Genomic DNA, 21,452 nt, shown 5'->3' with positions numbered 1-21,452 from the left:
ACTAATTTTCAAATATTCGTTATTTCAGACTGTATTCAAGTCCCTTTGTTTTTCGTTACTCCAACTAAATACAAAATTTGCACGCAAATCCTTGAAACAACAAGACTTCTCCTGCGCAAACGTGACCTTCAGTTTTCCATAAGTTCTGTACAGGGGCTGAAAAAATCACGTCAGTTTTATTGAAAAATATTTTAAAGGCCAATTCACGACCTTTTTGAAATAAAAGGAAGCTACCTGTGTAGTCATTCAGTTCTATTGAATGTTTCAAAGAACCATTAAGATTCATTATCCAAAGTGTTTGTCTGTGTCACGCGGTATCCCGCGCTATTTGCGTGTAACTTATTTACGAATGTTTCTTCAAGACATAGAGAATGAGATTCGTTCGTTTCTGGATATCGCCTGCACATTTGTTTTGAGGCTCAATAAATATTGCCAAGCTTATTCTTCCAAAGTGTATCAGCGAAAAGCGTTCGGGCATTGACGGAATTCAAATGTGGGAAACTTTATAACATGTGAAGCGGTCAGCTTTCTACCGCAAGGCCTATTGTTGGAATAACTGCAGCTAGTGTTTGTAAGCTGTAAAGGCATATATCGTGTTTTGGAATGTGTCTGTTCTGGAATGTTCCTGTCAATTTGGCATAGATGGAATGTAATGGTCTCCTAGAGATGTTACCTGTTGCAGTGCTGCTGTTATTCTCATTGGTCAAAGCTGAAGGTAAAGCCTGGTGGTCAATTTTTTTCTTTTTATTTTATTTTCCGCGGTCCTTGATATCGGCCTGCCCGACCGACACAAGAGTGCTTCTGAGTGAGTCGTATCAAAAGGACTGCAAACCTTCGTACAACTAGTCTTTTCATATTGGTCTTCGAGAGCAATTTTACGTTGGAAGTAGCGGATTTGTTCATTCTGTGTATTAAGACTTCAGGAAGGAAACTAGCGGTTGCTTTTAACGCGACCGAGAGCAATCACCATAACAGCAATACCACGAGCTTTCCCTAACCTTACTAAACCAGTGACTTCTTATTTACTTTGAGACAGTTCATAGTTTGAAGTTTAGTATGCTCAACCTTTGCCCAAAAAGAAACACAAATAGTCGAAGACTCTTACTTTGAGATAATTCAAAGAACGAGGGGAAGTCAAACGAATTACTTATGCCAAATTGAAGTGCTCAAATATTTATTCGCGACCACGATACATTTTGAGGGTTTTAGATTGGAGGAAAACGTGAATAGAAAGTTATCTATCGGTTTAAATTTGGACCCGGTTAGGTCAAGCTAGGCATTTTGGACACTTAGAATTTTTCAAATTGACTGCTAATATGACATCGCTGATATATCAATAGTCTGAACGTAGATTAAATTATTAACCTGTCACTGCTACAATATCAATTTTTGAATCTTGTGTTAACGTGGCTGTTTACGAACCGTAACCCTTAGGTCCAAATCGAATTAAACTCAAAACATATTTTTGAATGCAAGCCACGAGACTTGAATCCCAACTTGCCCTGAGAATGGCAGTTTTTATTAAAATAATGAATGACCCAGTGTGTCATTGATATAAAAACAATTGTTTGCCGTGATACTTCTGCTGACTGACACGCAAAATTATTTCTTGAATGGTCCATTTAGATGGACCAATTCAATAAAATCCCTCTTCATCTTATTCAATTTAAAATGCAGATTTCAGTTAAAATCTTCCTCTTAAATATTTTAAAAGAATAGCAACTTCCTGTTGCTGGTAATTAATGGTTTGTCGGCTTAGGCCGAGCACGAGCGGCGAACACTTATTTTTATCAGCTCAGCTTTTCAATGAGGAAAAGAACTGATTCTCTGCTTCTTTTCCGTCTTGCAGACTAAAATTAAAGGAGACTTCGGGATAGGTGCTAATGCGAAACTATTATGTCACAGGAAAGAACTTGTTAGCGAGATGGCAAAAATAGAAAAATGTGATATATTTATCACTGTGCTTGATTGTTTTTCCTTCAGTTATTGCAATTCATTCCAACTTTCATTCATTTTCATGAAGAACTTGGGTCATGTTATGAAATGCAGTTTTCGAGTTTTTTAAACAATGTTTGCTTATAAATTTAACATTTGGTAACTCATTTTTTCTCTTGGGTAGATTAATTTTGATCAGCTTTCTTCCTATAGCATTTAGTTAAAGTGGCTATGATGTTAGGTTTTATTGGCCAGTATTTTTCATCTCAGTAGTGAGACCACATCAGTTATGTTAATCACAATAATGGCTACTTCATTTTGTCCACAAGCAACAGGAAAGATAGGGTTTGTAATTCTGGTTTTGATGTTTTTATCTCAAATGGTATCAGGCCCATCAGAACTGAGGGGGGGGGGGGGGGGGGCTGGGGGCTTGAACTTTCCCAATAATTGTCAAACTGTAGCATGTTTCCTTTATAACAGTGTGCTTAATGAGAAGGAAACAATGGCAGCCCCCCCCCCCCCCCAATATGAAATCTTTCCAACAGCACTGGGTATTGCAGCCAGAAGTAAAAAGGAGATATATTCAGCTACTGAATAGTTCAACCAGGCCGATAGACTTAGTTGCTAGATGAACCATACCCTTCAATCAAGCAAATGTAAGCACAATTAAGTCAAAAACTACACATTTGTACCTAAGATTAATCATAAACCCATATCAAATCATGTTATTTTGTCCAGGTCAAAGGACAGTTTTCTTCTCCCAGACACTGCCCTTAGAACAATTTTTATCCCTAAAATAAGTTTGATTAGGCACTCTCAAAGGGAGAAGTTTAAGTTTGTTCTTCATAAGTTTGTACCTTTAAATTCAGTTACTCAGCCTTCATGGCTATGTTTTTGCAGCTTCCTGTGTAAAATGACTTTAGGTTGCTTTATTTTAATTACCCAAGTTTTTAACTCACAAAAAAGGTCATCAAAAATGTCAACATCGAGTTTATTCTGTAATGTGCAGTTGTGACCCTTACTTAGCTTTAGCTGGGACATTCACCACAAGGAGTGTTAAAGTATTGATTCGAGTAACCTGATATCCTAATATGATATCCTGCTTGAAAAAATATCCTATTTGAGCCTAAGATTGCCATATATATCAAACAGTTTTGATGTGGTTAAGTATTTTAAAAAAATCCAATCAATTTGAAAAAAAGCTTTTCATGGAAATGTTTCCCTAATGAGCCATGACGGATCCCACAACTCTTCACCAAAACCAGGTAGCCAGGAGTGATAAGTCTAGCTAAAAGTTTTGTTCACAATCTTAAAAAGTCTATAAGTTTCACTAAGGCTGGAAGTACAATATTGTCTATCTAGTCAATAAGAGGTCCTGTCACAAGGACACAGAACAGATCAGGCACTAGCAATGGAGTCTGGGGTTGCTTTCCTTTGCTGCAAAATCATCTTAACTTTCATTCAAAACTTTTAAAATTGGAAAAAAATTATATCCATTGATTGATAAAATTGCATTACTTGAAATAATACAAGTTGCTAATTTAAGTTGTCAAGAAAGAGGTCTGTAATCAGAGGGTGTATGCTTAGAGGGGGGCACTCCAATGCTTGATCTGACAGGATGTGCAGCAGAACAGGGTATACTTTTCCAATTGAAATTTTTGGTAAGGGTGTTATGATTTGCATCAAAACCCTAAAACAGGGTATTAAAATAAAGGACATTGTTTGGAAAAGGGTATTTAGAAGCAGAGGCAACTGTCACTTTCTTGTTCAAGTGCCCCTTAGGGTAGATACTATTTGAGGTCAGTGACTGACAAAGTTGAGTTTTTTTAATGTTGGGTTTAACACAGACCCATGGGAACTTTTATAGGTGCTATCTTATAAAAATTGTCAGATTTCTGGGAAGACTTTATCAGAACATTTCCTAAGACATGCTGAATTGGGTTTGGGGCCACTGCATCAATATCCCTCAAAATTTCCACCACTGTGCAAAGCTTATGGTTTAATTGAACATTGTGGTCACATAATCACCTTGCATTTTAAAAGTGGACACAGAACACTGGAGTCTGCATGAATGATCACCTTTCTGTGAACCTCTAATCTTTGAGGGCAAAGAGGTAATTTTTGAGGTATATTGGGTTGTGGTACATCTATCCCTTTTGTCAATGGTAAAACAACAGTTGCCAGAACATGCTTTTGTGGCCCTTGCTACAAGCCTATTCTAATCAGTGGTGATGCTCTCCCTACCATGTGACCTGTCAGCATATTTTACCTTGATTTGCATAAACAGCCTTGCATTTTATAATACCAAATTCAAATTTAACTTTTTGAATACCCAATTTAACTAACAATTAATCATGCATAGTAACTTCTGTAGCTGTAATCAAGGAATGCAATAGGGTAGGGAGGAGTTAGGCACACCTTGCCAGAGTTTGCTAACATCTACATTCTACCTAGATTTTCTATATGTAAAATCGTTATTGCAAGTATTTAGTCTCTTTTCCTGTCAGAATGGTGAGGCCCTTTTCCAGGAAATTTTTGTCAAAATTCTTGCCTGTTAGGATTAAGTTTTTTGCCAGTGCAAATAATGTTGAACCTTTTGCAACTATGTCCTAAAAATCTGTTCTACTATCTATCTAGGGTGATTGATATAATGTGGTTTCTTTTTCATAGAATCTGTTAAGATAAGACGGGACAACTATGTGGCAGAGAAAACAGCATCAGTGGGAGAGAATGTAAAATTATTTTGTGAACTGCCTAAAGATGTGAAGAATCAAAGGTCCTTTTCCTATAAATGGACTAAAGATGACACTGTTATTGAAAAAACAAATGATCATTACAAGATTAGAAAATACACTTTTCTCAAGATCAAATCTGTAGTGTTGAGCGATGCAGGAACGTACAAGTGTTTTGTCAGCAATGCAATGTGGAATGATTCTATTACTGTGCAAGTCCATATATTATCAAAAGGTAATCCATTTTATATTACATAACCAGTAAGTTTTTATATATTTTGAATACTTTTCTCTTTAGGTTATTGAATATATGGCAATGGTGGTAGTATGGTTTTTTGACTTAAGAGATGTTATATGACTATGCTGTTTAAAAAAAGTTCTAAATAATGTGTAAAACTCTATCTTCTAGTGATGGCCATAAATCTTTCCTTTATTTAGGAATTTTAGCTCTCAGCGCAATGAAGTTTATTACAAATTCATGAATGCTAGGGTTTAGTTGCTGAAGTCAGTTAAGCTACAGAATAGATCTTTATGAGCAAAAAATATCTCTTCTTGTGTGTTATAATGAGATAAATAAATTATATCTAGATCTCCAGTTGTTTAGGAAGTTGGCTTGTTTTGTAATGTTTCTTGTCAACACTTCTTCATTGCCTTTACGATTCTCAAATCTGCAATTTTATCTACAGTATTATGAATTTCTAGCTGTTATTTATCCTCTGTCAACTGAGGTAAAAGAACCACAATTACCAATAAAATAAGCCTGAGGCACCTTACTTTTAAGGGTACAAATGCGCTAAATTATTGAAGTTTTCAGGGTAAAGAAATATATCCCTTGCGATCAAATAGGGCGTTTGGCTTCAGCAATTCGGGATACGGTCCTATTTTCACCCATTGCAGTTAAACCAAACTGATGTTGCGTTTGAGACAAATGGTATAACTTAGGTTCGCGTGAAACAGCTGCAAACTTTTTAAATGGAAATAAAACTAGTTTTCTGTCATGAATTTGCTGCCAACTCTTTCTGAACCTGCTTCGTTTCTCTATCACCTTGCTAATCATAATATGACAACGCCTCCTAGCGAAAATTCTTTTGCTAATCTTTTGTAGACTAGATGTCTGAAAATAGATTAAACTACAAATTGTTCCAGCTACAGAACCACTTACTATCAGCAGCGGTTTTGGGGACTGCGGGGCCCGGGGCAAAAAACATCTGCGGGGCTCTTGTTCTTTACAGTTTTTATTTTTTTCTTAGGTGTGGGGCCCCTTTTGGCTACCATAAGCACGGCGCCCGAGGCCATGGCCCCCTGGACCCCCTTGAAACCGCCACTGCTTACCATGCATTTCGCCCTAGGGTTAACGAGAAAAACATTCTACAAAGCTGTTTAATGCAGCGTTTTATGCATTTATTTTAAAGTACTCTGTAGCAAAAGATAATGTCTTTTGAAAAGATAATTTTAATATTGCAAAAATCTAAACGGTTCTAGGTTATGTGACGTTTATTTTGCTTTAAACTATTACAGACATAAACCGTAATATATTTATTAGGTCAGGCAAGTTGTTATCATGGAGTCCTTTTGTGACGTTCCGCAATGGACCAGCAAAATGAGCTGATTTTCCTGCTTTTCCTTGAGTTGTTTTGGATGAGCAAGAGGATTAGTCAAAGCATGGACAAACTGCCATTGACATTGAATTTCCGATTGAGTTATTGATAAGCAGTTAAATGAAAAGTAGACTGTTGTTGTCCGAATGTCTTAAGGTTAGGCGTTGTTCTTTATGCAATTTAGTTTTATCTATTATATCGTTGCTGAGTTCATCTTGCAAAGATAAGAACCGCAGACCCGCCCGCGTCTACCTCTCTGTTAACCACCACCCCAAGGAAAAATTATTAACAGGGTTTGATCAATCAGGTCTTTTACTTTTTTTGTGTAGCTTAAGCGATGTTCATCGGCCAACTTCAAGCCTTAGCCTGTTCTAATGACAATACTTTAAGTGAAGAATTTCCCACAACCAGTGGCGTAACGGAGGCATTTGGAGCCCTAAGGACAAAAACTGAGACGGGGAACTTGGAGCTCATTATCCAAAGATAGAATAAAATATTCCATCTCCCCACACATCTAGTAGATCATAGTCATCATTGCCCTGCTCAAGCGGTTATTATTTGGTATTCGCAAAGTTCTGCCTAGATTATCTCAGGATGATTAGACCCCAACTTTACCCACCCAACATCTGTCAAATGCAAAAGCTCTAAATGGTTTGCGGCATTATCACTTACAAGTGCTATCAATTCTTCTATAGTACATAAATCATCATCACTGAGGTGTTCTCATAGGTGTTCTGTACTGCAAAATGATAGAGAGAGCCGACGTTTTCTTTGAATACATTCGAAAAGTCTTCGTCATTATTTAGGGGATGAGTGCATTTTAGGAAGGGGCAGGGCTGCCGAGAGGTTTCGGAGGCACTGGGGCAAAACCGGGTGAAAATTTTGGCGATCACGCCTTCAGATTACCTTAAAATGCATTTTTACCTTGCATACCTGGCAACCGTTTAGAACCTTTTTAATATTTTTAGGCATAATTTTGCTACGTTTGATTTATTTCCTTCTTAAAATGAAATTTATTACTTAATGAGGCCCCCTAAACCTCGCGACCCTAGGGAAATTTGCCTTTCACCCTTGTCCCCCCCCCACTCAGCGGCCCTGTAAAGGGGTGTAGCTAAGGCAGAAGTTTTTGTTTAATACGCCTTTGATGTTTTGCAGATCACCAGTCTCTCACCTTATCCATTTTCATTTGGTTGGTGAAACAGATGCATATTACTAGAATATAGTTGGTGATAGAAACAGAAAGAAACCTTTGTATAGAAATATTCTTACAGTGCATTATAGGTTAAGCCACGTGAAATTGAAGATCATCCTATTGTGATACTCTTCATGGAATTTGTGAGTCCAAAATCTATGTAGAATTAGATTGAATCAACATGTTCGAATCCTGCCTTCTTAACGGACTGCAGTAGCGGCGCTAAGGGAGGGTATGGAGTGGCTCCCCCACTTTTGTCGAAAAATGGTCCACCTTTTTTTCTATAAATGGATTAAAAAGTGTCAGGTAGGGGTACGCCTAAGGAAAATTCACCGGGTACAAAGTACTTAAACGAGGCAAAAGGGCCTGGTCTCTTACCCTTCCACTCAGCAGTAGCTGGCGCTACCACTCTCAGACTGTGTCCCTGACGGGGCTCTGAACAAAGGTGCCATCCGGGGATATTAGAAAGATAGGCTATGTTGTAGATGTCTTAGCCCCCAACCCCGGTTAAAAAAATCTAAATTATCCATGAATAATTTTTAGCCTCAGGAGAGTTGGGTTACTGATCAGAGGAGAATGTTGAGTTGATTGTCTAGATTAAACTTAAAGTGAGAAGGGGGTATGAAGGGGATCTTTTTAAAGTGATTTTTGCGGGGTGATCTTGATGTTCTTTGACGACGAATTAGTACAAGCAACGACTGTATTGTCGCAATACTGATCGGGCGGCTCAGTGGTTTGAAGTCAGGCGATTGAAATGTAGGATTCGGTTGTTTTCAGTCTCGCTGATATAAGATGAAATATCCTTTCATTATTTGACCTCGTGATTTTATCAAATAATCTTATTTAAGAAGGAGTTTATCTTTGTTGCTTTGTTGAAAAGACTCACACATACCGCCCAATGTCGTGTCTTGTAACGATATTCTTGTGGTATTCGTTACAAATGCCTCTGCCTTTGAGTCAATCGTGACTCGCAATAGCACGTCGAGCCGCATCCACGAACTGCCTTTTATCGCGTGCATCATTTCAGACCGAACTCTACTAAGACATTTTCATTTGTATGTCTAACTAGAATTCAGTTTTAGGCCTACCATCTTAGGAGTTACAATTTGTGAACTATGAGCCGGGCCGCCAAGAGCGAGGCCAGGTCCATGCCAACCAATGCATGTAGTAGAGCCCTTGGTTGACAACGAATCTAGATTGCAGATTATGAGAATTGGTAAAGATCCCATAAGTACGGTCCCCAGAATGGGCCTGGGCCCCGCGGTGCTTTTCCCGGCTACCCTCTTTGTTGGCGGTCCTGACTATGATCAGGCGTCTATTTTATAAGAACAGTCAGAAATATCTAAAGAAGCAAGGAGCAGTACTTAGCCACTTTCTGGCATGAACAAGCGGCTCAGATGGAGCTCAAATAACACCACGTCGGAGACCTCCCTCCCTGACTATTACCCGCCTATTCAATGTATGGATCTTTGCCTTTAATAAATGCTTGAAAGAAATCAGTGTTGGAAGAATTCAAAATAATTTTTCACAAATCTCTTCTTCCGCTTAATTTTTCTCATAATTCCGCCGACCAGCATAGTCTGACAGTTTTTCAGGAACGTTCTCCCTTATCAATATTCTATCAATCGGTCAAAATTTTAACTCAATTTCCGTGTTCCGCAAAGGTTTCAAGAAATTCCGCGTCCATGATGAAATGTTTTGAAGCAAAAATTCCATCGAAATTTTCTCACGGACCCTGATGCATAGCAAAACTCCCCCTACTCATGAACAGGAAAAGTAATCCATTTATTTGAATGTCCATTTTGGGTATCGAGTTTAATGGAAAAGAGTTAGTTTCTGAAACACAGGTGATGTGTATTAAATGGCTTATGCACCGCAAAAGACTGTTTGTTATTAAAAACAACTTTCATTGAAAAGAGCCTTAGGTAGAAATATAGTCACGTGACTTGTTGTGTTCTTGTGAATTCCAAACAGTCTATTTATAAAAGCGCTGTATTTAAGTTCGTGTTTGTTTACATTTTATATTTGGTGTTATTATTGTTCTAGGTACTATGAGATTTGCTAAGAGGGATTTCGCCCCAGAGCTTGTCGAAATTGTTGGGAACAAAGTTTCGTTAGATTGTACGATACATTCGTCTGGTCCTGTAACCATTACTTGGTATGTACCTCAAGGTTACATCTGTTTTTACCATTGGCAACCTTTGAATTTGTTAAATGAAGGCCAGCAAGAATCTGCATTGCAAATAAGACGATACTCCTTGGGTAGTAGATCCCCTTTTCCCTTTCTTGTGGATATCTTCGACCGAGAACCCGCGTTAATCTGCTTTTTCCAAGTGTGAATTCCCCTTGCCCCCTCACTCTTTTCATCCTTTTGCTGGAACTTCGATATATGAAACATTTCTTGCAATTGCTGTTATTTAAAGTTAATATATTATTAGACATTTCAACATACCAATTTATTCTGATTCTAATTCTAGTTTTATGCAAAGATCGAAAGGGGCAGTGTTGTTTGTGCGAACTCCCCAAAAACACTATTCTCTAGACGTTATTCAAGACCAGACAACTACGCAAAATCCCACTGAGAAACGATCCTAAATTTTAAAAATCTTAATATAGTTATGTCGACGTTCTTGCCATGTTATATTCCCAAATTCTTCCATCGTCTTCGGCAATGCAACCACTGCTGTTTCTTCACTTGTCGTTTTACAAAAAGCCCAATTTGTGGCCCAAACACCCGTAATCAGATCACATTTCTACTTGAATGTAGTAAAAGTTTGTCTTTTTAAAGATTCTGCATCAGCGACAAAAGAGAGATGAATTGATATTGTTACTGAACATTTGAGATGAACCTGGCCGAAATATTGAGTATAATGTTAATTTGAATATAAAGTTTATTAGAAGCAAATTATGTTTCCATTTTAGGTATTTTAATGGCAAAATGCTAACCTTTGATACAATAAACAAGAACAGGCTCATGAAAATAAGCCCGGATCGTCAAGTGCTGACATTGTTGCAACTGCACCCGAAAGACCAAGGGAAATACGAATGCATAGTTTCTAACGGTCGAAGCTCGATAAATCGGACAATGAACGTCATTCCACACGGTAGGTTTGTTGTCTGTATCAGCAATAATTGATGTATCATGCCATTATGGTTTATTGTCTCTTCCACTCTTTACCTGTGCTTTAATGTACGAACGTTTGATTTTACAAAGAAAAAAGCGCGTCACAATTGCGACCTGGTAACGAGTCTGACGCATATTTCTCTGTAGAACATACTGCCTTCTGTCGTCGTGCCTTCTCTTTAGTGACTTGAATTATGATCTCTTCCTAGTTACTGCATGTCAATAAAAGTAGGCCATCTTAGCGTGGCATTCATAAAAAATGTATATTTTCACGTTGAATTGAAGGAATCCCACTTTATGTTGTTGTTTTCCTCATCACACTTTAAGGCGTAAATGACAACAGAATGCTTATACGATTTATGTCAATCAATGAAATTTATTTTATCAGAGGTGGTTAGAACGAGTCCCTATATGCTGAAGCCAGTGGACAACAGCACGATATATGCATCGGTTGGTCAAAACGTTACAGTGGAATGTGTTGCATATGCCCAGGGAAATTTGCATTTTCAGCTGCTGCGTGTAACAGCGAAGTCAAGTAATGGCTCTAAGGTGATACAGGTCCTGAAAAAACCGACCGAGTACAAGAGTGACCCGCTCTCAGACACCAAATCGGTTCGTAGAATAGAAGCTGTTTTTCATTTTAATAATATCAGCAGAGATGACTTCTTTGTCTACACCTGTATGGCTGGGAATTCGGTTGGCTACGCGACATCGTCATTCAGACTTGCTGAGATACCTCATCGCGAAGAACCATCAACTGCTATGCCAAGTAAGCACATTGAAGTTTTCAAATTTATTATAGAATTAAACGTTTTCAATAAAGTAATGCGCAAATTTTTTTCTGAATCCAGTTTGTATTTTCTGTAAGCGATTTCATTTTTTTGTGATCTTCATATATATTGAAGGGCTGAGACAGGGAAAGGTTTCAATATCATATTATATAAGGTTTCAATATTCATCAAAACGTTGCGTTATGCCCTGTTTAGATGTAGGCATTTATTGACGACGATTTTATTACGCATCAGATCCTAGTAATTTTGAATGACATCTCAACATAATTAACTTAAAATTCGAATCGTTGATATTTGAGTCATTTTACTTCATATCTTTTTTCTTATATTTCCCCTTATTAAATTTTTGCATTTAATTTTTAGCAACAAGCATGAACAGCTTGGCAACCAGGATGGGCGTCAAGGAAAAATTGATAAAGAGTACGAGTGAAACAACCCTTATTGTCGTTCTGCTTCTTTTGGTATTTTTCTTCTGCCTAACGGCCGTACTGTTGGTTATATATCTTCGCAAGAGAAAATCATTTTGTAGAAAAAACAAATACGAGAAACGGGTTGTCCACACCTCTCACCATACTGTGGAATTTGATCCTGACGTCATGACGAGTTTGAATACGAGTCAGTTTGGGTCACTGCAAAGGCAGAGGACACTTAGTCGTAACAAGTCGAGGCTATCTTCAACGCTCACTGAACAGTTTTTCCAGGCAGATATTGTTTATGATCCAGAATGGGAAGTTAGATATGACAGTCTTGAGTTTCAGTCTTTGCTTGGTGAAGGTGCCTTTGGTCGCGTCATGAAAGGTATCTCAAATGGATTGCCTGGCAACCCTAATGCCACCGTTGTTGCCATCAAAATGCTCAAAGGTAAGCAGTTCGAAGTATGCATTTTGAGTAGTCACTTATTGTAAGGTCATCAATCTGGAGAAGCTGATCAGCATATTTTATTCAGAGCATCTAAAGCTAAAGTAGATTTTAGTCTAGAATAGTTATATATATATATTATTTAGATAATTAAGGGCCTTCTAATCTGAATCTTTAGACTTCTAATTGTTGCTTGATAACTCGATGAGATACCTTACACAAGCTTCGCTTACTCTCAACAGAGCATGCTACCGATCACGATTTGTCTGATCTCATATCAGAGATGGAAGTCATGAAAATGATTGGCAAACACAAGAACATAATCAACTTGCTCGGCGTATGTACGCAAGGTAACCCTTCCATACATTTATTCTTTTAAACCAAATTTTTCACAATTCAATCCCGGTGAGCAGGTCAGCATTAGAACTTGGGAAGAGCGCAAAGCCTATTAGATTCATACCCTCCCCCGTTTTTAAGGAAAAGGAACTGTTATCAAAGCTCGCTTGTCTGTTGATTTTGTGAATGTCTTTGAGTGTTGGGTAAAGCCCCTACTTAATTTACGAATCTAATATACAATTCATCATTGTAATGTAGGGGACTGATTTCCAGTGTCTTTTTTCAAGCAGAGAAACTGTGTGTGATTGTTGAATACTGTCGCTTTGGAAACTTAAGACAGTTCTTGAGAGAGAGACGACCAACAGGGCCTCCACTGCCTGAACCTCCTGAGAAGCTAACTCTTTTTGATCTGACGTCATATGCGTACCAGGTCTCTAAAGGAATGGAATACCTTGCATCGAAGAAGGTAAGGGCTGATATTGTTTGACGCTTACACAGTAATGAGCAAATGCCCATATGACCAGGTTGGCATTTGCTCATTACATTTGGCATTTGATTGAGACTTTGTTTTACTCTCTTTGTCAGCAAGCGTATACCATTTTTCGTACGTTTGGGTAACCTGGGGTTCTTCTTGAATCATCATCATCAGGTACCATCTTCTATCAGAAGGTTGGCTACGATGACCCTCCAACTATCCCAAAATCTGAGGGTTTGTTGTCATGGATAAAACATGTCTTTTTGAATATGATCTGTAAAAGAATCACAAAGAAAGATTTGTGAGGGGATTATTGGAAAAGGTCTCGGATACAAAATAATGTTAAAGTCTTTATTAAAGACCTTTGGAATCTCTTCTCCTTTGGAATGGAATTTACAGCATACTGTAGAAGTTGATCAATACCATTTGTTGGCCATAGAGCTAGCTTGTTTTATTTGTGATCAGTTTTTATTGTATAATGGACAACATTAAGGTTTAGAAACAATTTCTATTTGTACCGTAGACGATAATGACATTACACTGCAACAAATAGTACGTTGCATAGATTAATGTATTTTGTCAACAACATAAGCATTTTCTTTGCAGTGCATTCATAGAGATTTGGCTGCTAGGAATGTCTTAGTGAATGACGATAAAATCCTGAAAATAGCAGATTTCGGCCTGGCTAGAGACATACACGCAGAGGATTACTACAGAAAAAGAACAGACGTAAGTCGATAGTTCTAAATTACTCAAAACTTTATTATACGACTTTTCGAGCTCAGATTTGGTTTTATCGCCATACATTTCGATCAGATACAATTCTTCATATTGTCTGTGCTTGGATTTTAGATTTTACGGAGGAATGAAGTTTGAAAGCTTGTAAGGAATTTGTCCGCAAAAATCGGTCCCAGATGAAACTTCCCCCTTAGTCGCATCTGAAGTGAAAGAGCAACTATTCTCAAGTCAATTAGGTTTCAGAATGAATTACAAGTGAATCATAGCGAATTAGGCCTGTGGACAGGCCGTCTTCACATATAGAAACGTTTTTTATTCGTTCATTACACTTTTTAATGGCTATTTATTTATTTATTTATTCGTTATTTTGTCGTTTGTGTTTTCAGGTTTTTATTCTCTTTTGTAAATTACCCCAAGAATTTTGGAGAACTTTTTATTGTAATGAACTTTTCAATCCTTCAATTCAAGCAATAAACTTCTTTACAGGGATGACTGGTTTTGTCCATGAGAATATTTTTGTATGGACAGACCCTTTTCGTAATGTTTTATTAGTTCTTATTGGTTGATATTTATAACGCTTGCAGGGACGACTGCCAGTCAAATGGATGGCCCTTGAAGCATTGTTTGATCGTGTTTACACAACACACAGTGACGTGTAAGTTGATTATTTCTTTTGAAAAAATCCTGAATCTGATTTTGTCTACTTAGAAGGGGAGGTGTAACGACGAATATTATATAACGAATCTTTATAAAAAGAAATTTGTAAATTAGCATGGGTTATTTCTCAGTTAGTTATGACAGGTCAGCTAAAAGACTGGCTAGGTTAATACCCCCCCCCCTTTTCATGTAAGTTGTAACCCTAGAAACGCGCTCTTCAGATTTTGTCTGGACAAAGAAGTAGGCCTGAGATTTGTGAATGTTTACAGGCACATTTGACCCATATGCAAGTACGGATATGCAGTATTTTAATTCGCAGTGTTAGGTATTCTGTTTTGATAGCATACAGTGCGAAGAGGTAGATGAGTACCAAATTGTGATTAAATATCACATGGAAAGGCAACCTGCTGACCCCATTAAGCGTAAAACTCAGTGCAGCAGCTTAAAAAAGTCCTATTGTCCACAACGAAGCCTGTTAATCTCTGGCTATACAGCATCTAGGGCCCTGCAGTGGGCTGGTAAACAGGAGTCTGCATAGGAGAATCACATCAATGTTCAACATTACATATGTTACCGGATCCTAAGCTGGATTATCATGTGCGAATTCGTCAATTCTTCAGGCTCTTTTCACTTCTCAATAGTCACACCTTCTTTCTTGCAAAGTATAATATTTCATATCACGAAAGATAGGTCGGGGCTCGTGATTCGTCTTTCTTAAAGCGCACAACCCCTGCCAAAAGTCTTTGGAACGTGCTGCGGTCAATGAAAGATTTTGGTGAATTTCCGGCCGTAAAATACAGCACAGGAGTATGAACCCTCCCCCTACCCCCCAAAAAACACAATTCTGTTGAAAAGCCTTACATTAGTTACACTGGATGAGTTTTAAGCCTTAAACTGTTTTTATTCAACGTTGTTTCAAGTTGGAGGAGGGATGCCTCTGAACTTATGCGAAATTTAGTGTACCAAGACTTTTTGCATATATAAGAGGTCGTTTTCTTAATCCGTTTTTTTCTGCATTTCTATTTATTTCACCAGCTGGGGTTTTTGTAAAGCTAAGTTGAGAGGCGTCATAAATGGTCCTGAATGAATCTTTCATAAACCAGTTTTAAAACACCAGGAAATAGGATTATAAAGAGGATATGTTCTGCGTTTCCATTTTCGACATAGATGTATTAGGTCTTAAGATTTAAAGTCTTAAGACATCAGTATTAAGGTTGGCGTTTATTTGTGGTTGATGCAAGTATAATTTCTCTTTGAAGACGCATGGTAATCACAAGGAATGCAATTAAAATGAATTTCATGCGGCTTAACCTCTGACGTCATTTCTTCGTGCAGTATTTCACAAATCCAGAAACCCTCCAATCAGAAATCAATTTTTTAAATCTTTCCCTCCAAAACCCAGCTAAGACCAAAAATATGTACTAAATGTGTCTCCTATTGGTTATAAATCTTTTTGATGAGTTTCTTTGTTCACGAAAGTGAATCCATTTTAATTCATTTAACAGCATAGCCTTTGAAATAAAGTGCATTTGGATAGGTTTCCCAACGATTCCTATATTTTCTTCTCAATGTATGATTGATTATTTTTATTCTATCTTTTAGGTGGTCTTTTGGTGTTCTTGTTTGGGAAATCGTGACTTTCGGTGAGTCCATATTACAGAGCCTGAAGCCTTTTGATAGCAATAGAATCTGAAACCACTATTTATAATTATTCCAAATATCACTTTAAATGTAATCATTCCATTGTGTTTGAATGTTATTGACTTCAGGGTTTTAAACTAAATCGAAAGGGGAGGGAAAGGCAAAGATAAGTGAATTATATATAATGGTCTGTAGGCTGTTATGAACGGAGGAAGGGACTAGGGATTTTTCACTGCATATTTTCACAATTATAAAATTATATGCTTAATTTTATCCCAGGTGGAACACCTTATCCAGGAGTACCATTAGAAAGGTTATTTGATTTACTGAAAAGTGGGTATCGTATGGAGAGGCCGATCAATTGTTCTGAGGAGCTGTAAGTTATATATAGAATCTTGAATTGTTTCTCTACATTGTTTCGATAATTTTGGAAGATCTTGTGGATGATCTAATTTTGGAACACCTTGGTTATTAAGAATTGTCAGTCTTATTACGTTATGTCGTTGCATCATGTAAAAGAAATTGTTTAATGAAATCCAGTATCAGCCTTAGTTGATGCATTTGGTCGTTGCCTGAAACCTTTGACTCAAGTCTCAATGTTGGCACAAAACATTTTGTCCAGTTACTGGTTAATATAACTTTAGCCTTGTATCATGATTGCGTCCCAAAAGCTTCCCCATGTACCATGAAGTGGATCCAGGAAATCGATTCTTGAAGTAGGAGCTAGGGTTTGGACCTTGAAAACTGGGACAAGAGATAGCATTGCTTTGGTGCTATAACTGTTATTATAAAGCAACAACCCATTCTATATTCTACGTAAGATCTGATTGTAGTTGACCATTAAGTCTCTGTGCTCCTTCCATCATCAAAATACTTAGTATCTGAAAGAGGGCATTCACAAATTAGCGATAGCCTTATTCGTGCGGATTTGAATAATCATGAGCTTGAACCCAATGGATTAGCTGTTCGGTTTCGATTTTCAAGGGTCATCTCATTGAATTCTTTGCAAGTAGTTGTTAGACTACTTTCATAAATACCATTGGTTTTGGCTGTATATCACTATTCAGCATTTCGAAGAAGACTTGTCAGCTAAGTGAAGCTTCGACAGATTAATTTTTATTAATACGGGCTTTGGTAGATTATCCAGTGGTTTGACACCAAATGGCAACGTATTGAAAAGTGAATTTCTATTAATAGAAACACATAGAGAAATGAGTACAAGTTTTGCCATTATTTTGTCATGACCTGGGGGGTCCATTTATGTCCCCCACTATTAGGCGATCCCCACTATAAGGCGACCCTCCCTATCAGCCGACCCCCACTATCAGGCGACCCCCACTACCAGGCGACCTACTGACAGGCCAGAAAGCTGCAATCCCTACAGATTATGATTACATTTTAAATTAGTTTGACAACAAAGCTCTTAACATTGAGTTAAACAACATGCTCGAAGGGACAGGAAATGGAATAAACAATCAACAGAAGCTTAGTGTAGTAATTTATTTTATTCAGGGATTGTAATGTTTTATAGAAATTGTTTCATTTATTCTGTTATCAGCGTCAATTTTTCTACAAAAACGCTTTTGATAATGGAGGATATTGCATGTATTTGATGCTGCCGATGCGCTCAGTGTGGTATTAAAGAATATGCTTCAGTGCTTTTTGTTTCCCACACTCTTTTCTTAGTTACTCTTTGCTTATTCTTTAGATACAACTTGATGCTTTGTTGCTGGGAAGAAAACCCGTCAAAAAGACCAGCTTTTTCTCAAATCGTTAACAGGCTTGAGATTTTGATGCAAGACCTAAGCGACCAGGTGAGACAAGAAATGAAACATTTTCATGTCCAGAATCGATTGTTTTCCGTTTTGCCTTTTCAATCTACACTCTTTCAAATCTCCTTGTGTCGTTTGTCCTCTTTCAAAGTTTTTGTACCTATTTCACAGGTTTTAATACCAATCTTTTGTTATTCAATTTAGATTGCTTTGCTTCAACTTGAGTAATATGTAATAGATTGTAAATTGTAGTGCAGCCTTTTAACCAGCTGTCTCGATCCATCTTCATTTATGTTGTTTTCCGTGAGCAAGCTAGCTCACACACGCATTTTCCTAGCTTTTTAAACAACTTAAGCTGTGACTGTTCCAATCTATATCCACTCTACGCTTTCCAGTCGGCTAAATATTTTTATTTCGCCAGGTTTACCTGCAATTACAGCCACCCGTGGTTAGTCCGTTGGCTATGGGACCGTACGACTCCAATTCCAGCAGCTCGAGCTCTTCGGATTCTAGTGTGTTTGACCGCCAGGTGCAAGAGCCTCAGATAAGTGAAAATACAAACAGGCAACATTTCTCATTCGAAAATACCGGAGCTGGACCTAATGAAAACCGCGCATTGATAAACCGGACGGATAGTGACTGTGTTGATTCTGGTATTTCTCCCGGGGTCTTTGAAAACGAAGAAAGTGAACGGCGAACGTTTTTAAGAGCAGCTAAATACAGCGTATCCTTCAAAAATGTGTGAAAGTTTGGTTTGATGTATGGTTATTTCGGTTGAAGTGTCTATCAAGTTTGATGGCTCAGCGACGTTGCTGTCAAGTGTGATGTCGAGCTCTATAGAAGCTGTTCTGTTAGCGAAATGAAGAGTGGTGTTGCTAAGACATGTCCAAAAACATGTCAACCCTCTGGTTGAGCCAATAAACGCTTGCTTAAAGTCAAATTGCAACACCTGGTTTTGCCATTGGTTACGGGGCGTTCATGGTTGTCAACTAGCAAGACGTTTTGTTAGTTCTAATGCGTTTAATTTGTTATTCTGTTCAGAAACATACGCAATGTGCATCTGTTACTATTTTTGCCTCTATAAAGCCAGGCTGTTTACCACGGCAGTAGAGGTCCACTTTTGATATATGTAAACTTGTAGCTAGAATAACTGAAGCACAACAGTGAATAGTCACGCACCTGTTTAGACTTTCCTACTGTTATATTTTTTCGTGGCACCAGTTATGTAAAGCATACCATTTTTAACTCGAGACAAAGTGTTAACGACACAAGACAAAGTGTTTCCCATACTACTACCTAATAAGCAAATAAAGTAATAAGTAATAAGATAGTATTTGATTTTTGCTTATAAATATCTTACTACCTAAAACGTTTTCAATCAACATATTTTTCATTACTAATACCCTGCCTGCCTGCCTTTGAATGGCAAGTTTTCTTTTATTGTTTGTATAAAATTACCAATCGGCACTAGGATAGGTTTTCACAATTTGTTTGTCATTGGGGGCTTTCCTTAGCTTTAGACGAGTTATTACCTCGTTTTGTTTCCATGTTGTTAGTATTCTCTTTCAGCATTGAGAAAAGCAATGAATCTAGGTCCCAACTTTGTTGATCAATAACCAGACCCTATCTTAAAACCAGAGAATTGCAAATATTTGTTCTTCGCGCATTTTCTAATCTGATCTGATATCCATTCCCCTCATAAATACCATATCTTTAGAACAACACAAGCTTCAGAATCATGCCAATGTCAGCATGACTGTGATGTCAGTAAAGCAAATTCATGGTCGTCGTGAATTAGATATAATCGCGAGGGACAGCTATTGTCTCTTGTATCACTTTCCGTCTTTGTTGTAAGATATTTCGGCTTCTTGCTACTCTTTTTGAGGTTAAATTAAGCGTATTTATTGTTCAAAACGAATAACATGTTTTGTACATCTTGTATATACTTATTTCTATTTTATGCATTATAACGAATCTTTGGTATGCTATTTTGTAGAATTGAAAATTTGTATCTTTTTTAATTTTGAATTGTACCATGTGCAGGTAATTTCTTTTTAAGCTGTGAATTTGTACTATTTTTAAGGATAACTTCTATCGTTGGTGTGGTAATGATGAATTGTTTTCCTGTCCAATCCCTCTTTTCTATTCAAATGGGTTTGTCACATACAATTAAGCACACGCCATCCGTTGTAGGGACTAAATGAGTTGATCACTGGCGAAGAAGACTCGAAATTTATGTTATCGGAGAATAGTGTTTAAGAAGCAATTCTTGGATTACAAAAAGCAACCATGCCGCGTTATCGATTACGTAAAACTGAGCTACAGACAAACAATCGGTTACAAAACTCGAGATAGAAAAACCTATAAACAATCCTGAATACTACAGATAATAAAATATAATTTTGAAATTTGTTGATTTTATTAGAGATCTTGAGACAAAGGTTTATTTTGGCTTCAGGGGAGTTGTTTTTCATATCAAGTTTTAGAAAATGAAATTTGGCATTTTATAGTTTATTTCAAGAGTTTATTGTCACTGCAAAAACCCGAGATGTACCTTCTAATAAACTTGGAGAACTTGATCAAGAAGTTAAGGTCACTTTTTTGCAAGACAATAGCGTATTTTTCATAACCTTTTGTTATGGATGTCAAATGTTCCCTTGCCCCCCCCCCCCCCCCCCATTTTCGAACCTGTGTCGAAGCCCATGTTGCTGCCTACTTATTGACAAAGAAGAATAAAGATAGTAACAGATCAACAACATTGGGGTGTCAGTTCTCTTATGAAAGTTACTTTCCCCATGCAATGCCCTGTATTTTTCTGACAGGAGTTATTTGCATCCTTAAACGGCAGTTACACGTTTTTTTACATATAAGAATTTGGTTTTTAAACATGTACATATCGTTCCAAGATGGCGACAGCATTTGAAGGTTTGATTCAGGGGTGGACAGGTCCACCCCACTTATTTAGGATCTACACTACCAGGACAAAAGTATTGCAACACCCAACTCTTCCGAAACTGGATAAAAAGCAAAATGGGGTGTTAATTTTCTTCTCTGAGATCGGAACTTTTTTCATTTTGATGGTCAGTTACGGTTCTTTCCAGATCTTAGCTGACATAGAGTATGGTGTGTTGGATCATCAGTTCCGTAAAAAGTGAGAAACTAAAATGAAGATGATTTATAAGACAAAGATTTATCGTGCTAAACAGTTGGTTCTTAGAGTGTGGTCTTTGCCTTCCTTCCTTGTTAAAGGTTTTTGGCAATAATTAACTTTAAAACTTGTACCCAAACCTTTTTAAGATGTAAAGGTAGTATAGTTGCAGCCCCACCAGTTATAGCTGCACCACCTTTTAGCCTCAATGTCAAACGAAAGGCCGGACAACCTAGAATTCAAATTGGCATCGATCGAGGTATGGAAGCCTCGTTAATATGTTTAAAACCATTGCTTGCTAAAAACACCACTCTGAAATGTTATTTTATGTTATCAGCTTTTATGTATGTAAACCTTTGCTTATGAAATTCAACTCTTCTATTGAGGGTTTCAAAATACTTCAATCTTGGTTATCAATAACGAGCGCGATTTCTCGTACGGTGTTACACCGGTTT

General features: G+C 37.5%; 1 protein-coding gene across 2 annotated transcripts; it reads left to right on the top strand.

The window, feature by feature from the left end:
* The first annotated feature begins 325 nt into the window (after window positions 1-325).
* Window positions 326-19,958, top strand: LOC135696213 (fibroblast growth factor receptor-like). Of its 2 annotated transcripts, none has more exons than XM_089112545.1 (14): window positions 326-715; window positions 4,606-4,902; window positions 9,504-9,615; window positions 10,380-10,561; window positions 10,970-11,350; window positions 11,736-12,233; window positions 12,473-12,580; window positions 12,854-13,032; window positions 13,648-13,770; window positions 14,364-14,434; window positions 16,039-16,079; window positions 16,357-16,453; window positions 17,786-17,891; window positions 18,271-19,958. In XM_089112545.1, the coding sequence occupies exons 1-14, from the start codon at window positions 643-645 to the stop codon at window positions 18,592-18,594; spliced, it is 2,592 nt and encodes an 863-aa protein (XP_088968671.1). In that variant the 5' UTR covers window positions 326-642; the 3' UTR covers window positions 18,595-19,958. The 2 variants fall into 2 exon arrangements, with proteins under 2 accessions (XP_088968671.1, XP_065071594.2); XM_065215522.2 differs by having other exon boundaries at window positions 331-715; window positions 12,857-13,032.
* Window positions 19,959-21,452: the final 1,494 nt, after the last annotated feature.

The sequence above is a fragment of the Rhopilema esculentum genome, chromosome 14 (assembly GCF_057945365.1).
Source record: "Rhopilema esculentum isolate cy_ngs chromosome 14, ASM5794536v1, whole genome shotgun sequence".
NCBI lineage: Eukaryota > Metazoa > Cnidaria > Scyphozoa > Rhizostomeae > Rhizostomatidae > Rhopilema > Rhopilema esculentum.
Note: the sequence above shows the minus strand (reverse complement) of the source record. Positions and strands in the feature narration are given on the sequence as shown.